The 10618-nt window shown below is 41.4% G+C and overlaps 1 protein-coding gene across 1 annotated transcript in view; it reads right to left on the reverse strand.

Moving 5' to 3' along the window:
• Positions 1 to 9499, reverse strand: part of LOC126419519 (uncharacterized) — a 45746-nt gene extending 36247 nt beyond the window's left edge. The window contains exon 1 of the mRNA XM_050086709.1: positions 9377 to 9499. Within this exon, the coding sequence (XP_049942666.1) occupies positions 9377 to 9499 (123 nt within the window). The remainder of the gene's footprint in view (positions 1 to 9376) is intronic.
• Between the last annotated feature and the right edge of the window lie 1119 nt (positions 9500 to 10618).

A 10618-nucleotide genomic window follows, 5' to 3' on the forward strand; every position in this document is an offset into this window, starting at 1 on the left:
CCTTCTGCATTCATTCGGTTAAATATAAATTAAACCTTTTGTGCCCTGTCCCACTCACACCACAATACTTAAGCATATCTGGAAGAATTTCATGATTCACACAGTGAAAGACCTTTGAGAGATCAGAAAATATCCCAATCAGTGATGTTCGGTTATTCAATGCATTTAAAATTTGATCAGTGAAAGTATGTATAGCATTTTCTGTCAAAAAACTTTCCTGAAAAAAGCAAACTGCCATTTTGTTGGTACTCCACTTTTACAAATGTGTGATGCTACCCTTTAATACAGTACTTTTTCAAGAATTTTGTATAAAGCTGTCAGAAGAGAGATAATGTTCTACAATTAGCTATGCAGTAACTTTGAATGTCTGTTTCAAGTGAAACTGATGTTTAATCTTGTGGTACTGGTTCAGAAACGCAAAATGTGGGAAATGTCATCCATACTATGCGTTTAAAGGCAAGAAAACAATTAATGAAGACAATAGGGCTTATGACGGGATCAACAGAAAACAACATAAATTCTTTAAAGTCCAAACAGGTTTCACTATAACTGTACTGTTTGGTTGTTTGTGTTTATAACACTGAACAGGTATTAAAAGTGCAGTGTAGAAACAAACAGGGGAAAATGATGTGCACATAAGAACATTGTCAATATTTCTGAAATACATATGTGGGGAAAATTTTTTACACCTAGTGACATGAAAACCTGCTGGCGCCCTTGGGCCCATCCTATTCTTAACATTGTCACCTGTGCTATACTTGCATCGCTGTCTCGTTCTTATTCGGCCAATCTGTCAGACGTGCTGGTCTGTTATCTAGCAGCTACTTCAGTTCCCAATGCGAAACTAAAGATATAGGGAAATATATTGAACATAATTTAAGGAAATACAAGAAAATTCTGTGTTATTTCTGTACAATTGTGAAAGAGAACATTTTTCACCGTAGATCTGATCTTTATTAATTGATAGAAGTTAGAAACATTAATTCTGAATGCATTTATTGCCAATGTTATGTATCTGACAGCAGTATAGTTCTGTTAGGACAGGTTTAATTTGACATCATATACATTGCTACATGTGAACATGAACATTTCTACACTGAAGACCCAAAGAACCTGATAAACCTGCCTAATATCGTGTATGGCCCCCGAGAGCAGGCAGAAGTATCGCAACACGACCTGGTATGGACTCGACTAACGTCTGAAGTAGTGCTGGAGGGAACGGACACCATGAAACCTTCAGGGCAGTCCATATATCTATAAGAGTGCGAATGGAGACCTCTTCTGAACAGCACGCTGTAAGGCATCCCATATATGCTCAATAATCTTCATGTCTGAGGAGTGGCCCGTGGAAGTGTTTAAACTCAGAAGAGTGTTCCATGAGCCATTCTGTAGTAATTCTGGACGTGTGGGGTGTCGCATAGCCCTGCTTAAAATGACCAAATCCGTCGGAATGCACAATGGACGTGACAGGCTGCAGATGATCAGACAGGATGCTTACGTACGTGTCACATGTCAAAGTCGTATCTAGACATCAGGGGTCCCACATCACATTAGCTGCATACGCAACAGACCTTTACAGAGCTTTCATCAGCTTGATCAGTCTTCTGCTGACGTGCAGGGTCCATGGATTCTTGAGGTTATTTCCATGTCCGTACCCGCCATCCACTGGATACAATTTGAAACGAGACTTGTCCGACCAGGCAACATGTTTCCAGTCGTCAACAGTCCATGTCGATGTTGAGGGGCTCTGGCGAGGCGTAAAACTGTGCCGTGCGGTCATCAAGGGTACACGATTGGGCCCGCGGCTCCGAAAGCCCATATCGATGTTGTTTCGTCGAATGGCTTGCACGCTGACGCATGTTGATGGCCCAGCATTGAAATCTGCAGCAACTTGCGGAAGGGTTGCACTTCTGTCACTTTGAAAGATTCTCTTCAGTCATCGTTGGTCTCTTTCTTTTAGAAACTTTTTCCGGCCCCAGCAATGTCGGAGATATAACATTTTACCGGATTCGTGATTTTCACGATACGCTCGAGAAATGGTCGAACGGGAAAATCCTTACTTCATCGCTACCTCGGAGATGCTGTGTCCCATCGCTTGTGCGTGGACTATAACACCGTTGAAACTCATGTAAATCTTGATAACATCCGCAGCGCCGTGTTCTGCTCTTTTACATATCTCTGTATTTTAATATGCATGCCTTACCAGTTTCTTTGCTGCCTCAGTGTATGATGGGTTTTCAAGAAATCTTTTAACTTTCGTATGAAATTTCTACCGAAGGAGGCGTTGAGTACAATTCGAAACGTGTTGCTGCTGCACTTAATGGCTGCCCGCTGCGGTCACTATGCTCTTTCCCCTTCCAGTCCACCCACAGTAGATAGCAGACGTCACTCAGTTAGTCGCAGCTTCACTCCATTTTATTATAGCTTAGTAATGCACGAAATTTATTGACGTGTATTCTCTATTTACTCGTGAGCTATGCGTTGTTCGCAAGTACAATACTAACAGCGTGGTTGTACTGTACTGTCTGGCTGCAACAAATTTGCCCCCATCTCTGGTCAGTATCTTCAGTAAAGTTGGAAGTCATCGTCTTCGAACTACACTCAACAGAAGCTAACAAGCAGTAGATAGTGCTGCATTATTCCCAACGTTGCTAGAAAATTTTCAGATCGAATGCACAGAGTTGCAGTCCGACATCCAACTAAAATAACCGTTTAATCACGTATCATGGACTTTTACAAATCACAGCTGCATAGAGATGAATATCCTTTGCTGCACAGTTGTGCGTTACGTGTCTCGTCTTTGTTTGAAACCACCTATGTTTGTGAAATATTATTTTCAAGAGTAAAGCACATAAAGAGTAAAAATAGAATCAAAATCTCAGATGAAAACCTTGAGAATGATATTCATATACTAGTTTCCTAAATTCAAAGTGAAATGTCTCATTAATTCAAGATTTTTTATTATTTGTATATAAAATTATTTATGAAATCTCGTATATGAAATGTAAAATAGTAAGTATATTATCTGATCTGATTCGCCTTCTTCTAATATGGCTCAAGTAATATAAAAAGTTGACAGCCCTGTACTACAGGATAGGACAAGACTATCACTAAGGTGGAACTGGCTACTTTGTTTTTCGAGATATGACAGGACTGAAAAGTAAGAGCGAAGAAAAGTGCCAAAGGACGTTGACAGTGGAAAGTGTAATGTGAAAATAACAAATGTAAAGTTAAAAACTCGTTTCCAGAATGAATTTTCACTCTAGAACGGAATGTGCACTCTTTTTAAACTTTCAGATTAAAACTGTCGTCCAGATCGACGCTCTAACCGGAGATCTTTGCCTTTGAGTCGCAGCTTCCCTTTCCCTCCCCTCCCTCCATCCCTCTCAGCTGTAGCTCCGACGCTGTCTTCGAAACTTCTCACATCTCCTGCATACCTTCCGCAACTAGCACTCCAAAAAGAAAGGAAAGTTCACAGGCGAGTTCCAATCCGGCGTATAGTTTTACTCTCCCAGAAAATTTCAAATCAGCACACACTTAATTACAGAGTGATAATTCCTTCCCGACCTATATCCCTACTCTGTGGCTAGGCCAGGTCTCAGCAAAATCCTTTGTTTCAAAAGTGTTGGTCATGAAAGTGATGCAGGAGTAATTCTGAGAGGTTTGAAAGGTAAGAGAGAGAGAGAGAGAGAGAGAGAGAGCGAGAGAGAGAGTAGGAGAGCGAGAGATAATGGCGGATACACTGCTTTGAGGGCGTGTTGTCGGTCGTGCCACGATAGCATGACCAGCGAAGAGCTAACGACCCCAATGGAAGTATGGGGCTACACCCAGTAGACTTCTTATACAATTGTCACAAACATATTTCACATACAGAAAGATAGAGGAAAGCTCTTCAGGGAAGCATGGAGCATGCTTGGAGAAACTCACCTATTACAAAACCGACGGATATTTACCCCCCTACTAAGTGTGATTGGTGTGTTGTACGTAATCTGGGTACGGAAAGCAATCATCGTACAACGGGCTTTACTGAAATTTAATTTTCAAATAAACCAGTGACACCGCAAACGTGATTTGATATACATGATGTTCACAGGAAAAATATAAAGAAAAAGCTCTCCTATTGATGTGTAGCTTCGGATGTAAACAGTGATGTTTACATATTTTCCTTGTCACATAGTGATGCCACAGCAACCACCTTGAGCAGAACCATGCTGACAGCAACCCCACATGAAAAGTACCGCCATGCACAGGACGGTTGAATGTTTGATAACCACAGAGGTAGGGAAATGGAGGAAGACGTAATGTGCAAGTATGCTACACGAGCAACCACAAGACCTATCACATAGGAAGTTGATTTTCTTAGACATTCGAGCCTTTCCGTGTGCAAAAGGGAGATCAGCAACAAGGTTAAATTATAGTTAGATGTTGTTGTTGTTGTGGTCTTCAGTCCTGAGACTGGTTTGATGCAGCTCTCCATGCTACTCTATCCTGTGCAAGCTTTTTCACCTCCCAGTACCTACTGCAACCTACATCCTTCTGAATCTGCTTAGTGTATTCATCTCTTGGTCTCCCTCTACGATTTTTACCCTCCACGCTGCCCTCCAATACTAAATTGGTGATCCCTTTATGCCTCAGAACATGTCCTACCAACCGGTCCCTTCTTCTGGTCAAGTTGTGCCACAAACTTCTCTTCTCCCCAATCCTATTCAATACTTCCTCATTAGTTATGTGATCTACCCATCTAATCTTCAGCATTCTTCTGTAGCACCACATTTCGAAAGCTTCTATTCTCTTCTTGTCCAAACTATTTATCGTCCATGTTTCACTTCCATACATGGCTACACTCCATACAAATACTTTCAGAAAGGACTTCCTGACACTTAAATCAATACTGGATGTTAACAAATTTCTCTTCTTCAGAAACGCTTTCCTTGCCATTGCCAGCCTACATTTTATATCCTCTCTACTTCGACCATCATCAGTTATTTTGCTCCCCAAATAGCAAAACTCCTTTACTACTTTAAGTGCCTCATTTCCTAATCTAATTCCCTCAGCATCACCCGACTTAATTAGACTACATTCCATTATCCTTGTTTTGCTTTTGTTGATGTTCATCTTATATCCTCCTTTCAAGACACTGTCCATTCCATTCAACTGCTCTTCCAAGTCCTTAACTGTCTCTGACAGAATTACAATGTCATCGGCGAACCTCAAAGTTTTTATTTCTTCTCCATGAATTTTAATACCTACTCCGAATTTTTCTTTTGTTTCCTTTACTGCTTGCTCAATATACAGATTGAACAACATCGGGGAGAGGCTACAACCCTGTCTTACTCCCTTCCCAACCACTGCTTCCCTTTCATGTCCCTCAACTCTTATAACTGCCATCTGGTTTCTGTACAAATTGTAAATAGCCTTTCGCTCCCTGTATTTTACCCCTGCCACCTTTAGAATTTGAAAGAGAGTATTCCAGTCAACATTGTCAAAAGCTTTCTCTAAGTCTACAAATGCTAGAAACGTAGGTTTGCCTTTCCTTAATCTTTCCTCTAAGATAAGTCGTAAGGTCAGTATTGCCTCACGTGTTCCGGTGTTTCTACGGAATCCAAACTGATCTTCCCCGAGGTTGGCTTCTACTAGTTTTTCCATTCGTCTGTAAAGAATTCGTGTTAGTATTTTGCAGCTGTGACATATTAAGCTGATAGTTCGGTAATTTTCACATCTGTCAACACCTGCTTTCTTTGGGATTGGAATTATTATATTCTTCTTGAAGTCTGAGGGTATTTCACCTGTTTCATACATCTTGCTCACCAGATGGTAGAGTTTTGTCAGGACTGGCTCTCCCACGGCCGTCAGTAGTTCCAATGGAATATTGTCTACTCCGGGGGCCTTGTTTCGACTCAGGTCTTTCAGTGCTCTGTCAAACTCTTCACGCAGTATCGTATCTCCCATTTCATCTTCATCTACATCCTCTTCCATTTCCATAATATTGTCCTCAAGTACATCGCCCTTGTATAGACCCTCTATATACTCCTTCCACCTTTCTGCTTTCCCTTCTTTGCTTAGAACTGGGTTTCCATCTGAGCTCTTGATATTCATACAAGTCGTTCTCTTATCTCCAAAGGTCTCTTTAATTTTCCTGTAGGCGGTATCTATCTTACCCCTAGTGAGATAGGCCTCTACATCCTTACATTTGTCCTCTAGCCATCCCTGCTTAGCCATTTTGCACTTCCTGTCGATATCATTTTTGAGACGTTTGTATTCCTTTTTGCCTGTTTCACTTACTGCATTTTTATATTTTCTCCTTTCATCAATTAAATTCAATATTTCTTCTGTTACCCAAGGATTTCTACTAGCCCTCGTCTTTTTACCTACTTGATCCTCTGCTGCCTTCACTACTTCATCCCTCAAAGCTACCCATTCTTCTTCTACTGTATTTATTTCCCCCATTCCTGTCAATTGCTCCCTTATGCTCTCCCTGAATCTCTGTACAACCTCTGGTTCTTTTAGTTTATCCAGGTCCCATCTCCTTAAATTCCCACCTTTTTGCAGTTTCTTCAGTTTTAATCTACAGGTCATAACCAATAGATTGTGGTCAGAGTCCACATCTGCCCCTGGAAATGTCTTACAATTTAAAACCTGGTTCCTAAATCTCTGTCTTACCATTATATAATCTATCTGATACCTTTTAGTATCTCCAGGGTTCTTCCATGTATACAACCTTCTTTCATGATTCTTAAACCAAGTGTTAGTTATGATTATGTTGTGCTCTGTGCAAAATTCTACCAGGCGGCTTCCTCTTTCATTTCTGTCCCCCAATCCATATTCACCTACTATGTTTCCTTCTCTCCCTTTTCCTACACTCGAATTCCAGTCACCCATGACTATTAAATTTTCGTCTCCCTTCACAATCTGAATAATTTCTTTTATTTCATCATACATTTCTTCAATTTCTTCGTCATCTGCAGAGCTAGTTGGCATATAAACTTGTACTACTGTAGTAGGTGTGGGCTTCGTATCTATCTTGGCCACAATAATGCGTTCACTATGCTGTTTGTAGTAGCTTACCCGCATTCCTATTTTCCTATTCATTATTAAACCTACTCCTGCATTACCCCTATTTGATTTTGTGTTTATAACCCTGTAGTCACCTGACCAGAAGTCTTGTTCCTCCTGCCACCGAACTTCACTAATTCCCACTATATCTAACTTCAACCTATCCATTTCCCTTTTTAAATTTTCTAACCTACCTGCCCGATTAAGGGATCTGACATTCCACGCTCCGATCCGTAGAACGCCAGTTTTCTTTCTCCTGATAACGACGTCCTCTTGAGTAGTCCCCGCCCGGAGATCCGAATGGGGGACTATTTTACCTCCGGAATATTTTACCCAAGAGGACGCCATCATCACGTAATCATACAGTAAAGCTGCATGCCCTCGGGAAAAATTACGGCTGTAGTTTCCCCTTGCTTTCAGCCGTTCGCAGTACCAGCACAGCAAGGCCGTTTTGGTTATTGTTACAAGGCCAGATCAGTCAATCATCCAGACTGTTGCCCTTGCAACTACTGAAAAGGCTGCTGCCCCTCTTCAGGAACCACACGTTTGTCTGGCCTCTCAACAGATACCCCTCCGTTGTGGTTGCACCTACGGTACGGCTATCTGTATCGCTGAGGCACGCAAGCCTCCCCACCAACGGCAAGGTCCATGGTTCATGGGGGGTATAGTTAGATATTCTATGTAATAACACATAATGAAACAGCACTCAAAAGTTTTCAAGACCACCCAGAAAGAAATAAGTAAGTAAAAAGAGGTGGACAATACTAACAAATTCGATATCGGGAGCAAAATACAAATAACATGTAAACATAGTTGTGTAGCATCACGAATGTAGACATAATTGCATCAGTGGTAATCCAAAAATTCTGAAGGAAACGACTTTCCAACTGGTTACTAATGTTAGAGAGTTTCATCTTCGGCAAAAGATATGTTAGGTTTACGATTTTGAAAGACAATTTGTATATGGGATTTATACATATGTTACAATATTCAGTTACCATTATAGCTTTTACTTCTAAAGGCTAACAAACTATTGATTGAAAGGAAAAGTTCCACCGTCACACAGCGTAAATTTTTCGGAAATAAAGTTAAAAAGGAAAACAAAGATAACTGAGAAGCTAGGGCAAATGTCCGTGAAATGCATGGTCCCAGGTTCGGCATAGAGTCTTAAACATCTTTCTTAGGAGGGGACATAAATTTGTTACATAGACGTGTGCTATCAAGATCGTGTTTCGGATCTGCAGATCTCTCGGTTGAACCTGTGGTGAGAACACTAGAAGGGGAACTTTTGTGATATCTAATCCAGAAAGAAAGCATTTCATAACAATTTTCGAATGCAGTCCTTCATACACGCCACTTGCGATATTTTTCAGCATGGGACTAAACAGCCAGCCGGTCGCAAATAACTGTTTGGTAAATTGGCCTCGGTTTCGACGCTTACTAAGGGTGTCTTCTATGTATTATTTTAAAGATTCTTCAAAATTTCATTGTAATGAAGACAGCCTTAGTACGTGTCGAAACCTAGGTCATTGTGCCAAATAGTTATTTGCAACCGGCTGGTTCTATAATCCTGTGATGGAAGTAATACACGGTTGCTGAGAAACCATCATGTTTAAAACTTTAAGATATGTTATTTAATTATAGTAATGATTACTCAATTTTAAATTTAATAAATTGGTGGCTTCAATTTATGAAAATGATTGAAATCGTTATGGTAATCAATATGATTTATTAACACAGCTATCAACAAGCATATTTTCATAAAGCGAACCCGAATTCTCAGTTCACGTCGATTCAAGAAACGGTATTTCTGTTTCAAGACATACAAATGTAACCATAAAGGAACATGTTTGTTAGGCAAACTGAAGATACCAAAAGATTTTAATAAAGAGGCAAAATATTACTCATATTTAATTGAGGTACAATGCTATCCCAAACATGCATTAAAATAAAAGTTCCGAATAGTTACACTTTCATTTTCGTTTTCGCCTGCGCTCAGTACTAACGAAAATGTGCTATAATATATATTCAAGCTGCAAGAATTTCGCTAACAGTTGTGTTAAGAATCTTGGTGATTTTGCGAACATAAATACTAACCTTTTGACCAGGCGCCACCGGGAAAATTACACGAGTGAATGCGGTTTTGAGTGCTGAATGCTGGCTTATTTCGTTTCAACTGTCCACTGAAAATTTCTACAGAATAAATAGACAAAGTAAATGTATGTGCCGTGCTTTGTGGCACGGGCTGCAGCATGGATAGTCTTCAGCTGCGCGGGGTACCACTTTTACGCAACAACGACTGTCAAGAGAGAAAAAAACATACCGTTGCGGCGCTCATGATCTGCGCGAGGTGGCACGCCGTGTGGGCGAGTGTTCGCTGAGCACTTGGATGAGCTCCACCGCAGAACGGGGCTTCTTTTATACTGGCCGTCGTGAAGGCTTTCATGACGCAGCTCGGCGGTGGCCAGACGCCGTTGCTGATTCTCAAAACTGATGTCCGAAGAAAGTAATCTCAAGATTTGCCGCGTGACAGAAACGAACGCGTCCAAGGTCAAAGTGAGCCCATTTATGCATAGTAAGCACAGGAAAAGGATCTCAGAAGAAGAGAAGAGGGTCCGATTATTACATCAGAGGTGTGGTTTAAGCTGAAAGCAAATACAAATGACATTATATGGAATATAAACAGTAAACGGTTGCGGAAGGCAATAGTCATAAGTTCTTGACCTAGGTTTCAACACGTATAAGTGGGTCTTCTTGAGAAGTCTTATCGCGTTTTACATGCCGACCATGATGTGCCGCTAATAGGCTTTGTCGTAAAAACTAGCATGTTTAGCCGTTACTGGCCATACACTCCACATCCAGTATGTGTATTAATTTATGTAACTGCCAGATCATTCCTGTTCCACTTGGTCGCGGATGACGCTGGAGTTGTCGTCCTGTGATGTCTAATATGTGCTCGATTGTAGACAGATCTGGTGGTCAAGCAGACATATGTCAACGCTCTGTAGGGCATGTTGGGTTACAATTGCGGTATAACGGCGATGCATTATCCTGTTGGAAAACACACCCTGAAAAGCTGTTCTGAATGGTAACACAACACGTCGAATCACCGAACCATTAGAGTGCTCCTGCTGTAAAAGTAAATCGCACCCGTGACCATAACTCCAGACGTAGGTCTAATGTGTCTAGACCGCAGACAGGTTTGTAGAATGCGCTCACTGAGCCCTATTACAACCAACAATGGCACCGAATCAGAACTAGTTCTCATAAGAAAACACAACAGACCTCCACCCTAGCCTACAATGCGCACTCGCTTGACAAAATTGAAGTCGCAAATGGCTTGGTGTCAGTGTAATGGTGGCCGAGCGGTTCTAGGCACTACAGTTTGGAACCGTAGTGGTCGCGCGTAGTGGTCGCGCGGTTCCAGACTGTAGCGCCCAGAACTGCTCGGCCACTCCGGCCGGCACCGCAGTTTCGAATCGTGCCTCGGGCATGGATGTGTGTGATGTCCCTAGGTTAGTTAGGTTTAATTAGTTCTGAGTTCTAGAGGACTGATGACCTAAGA

This window comes from Schistocerca serialis, chromosome 9, assembly GCF_023864345.2.
Source record: "Schistocerca serialis cubense isolate TAMUIC-IGC-003099 chromosome 9, iqSchSeri2.2, whole genome shotgun sequence".
NCBI lineage: Eukaryota > Metazoa > Arthropoda > Insecta > Orthoptera > Acrididae > Schistocerca > Schistocerca serialis.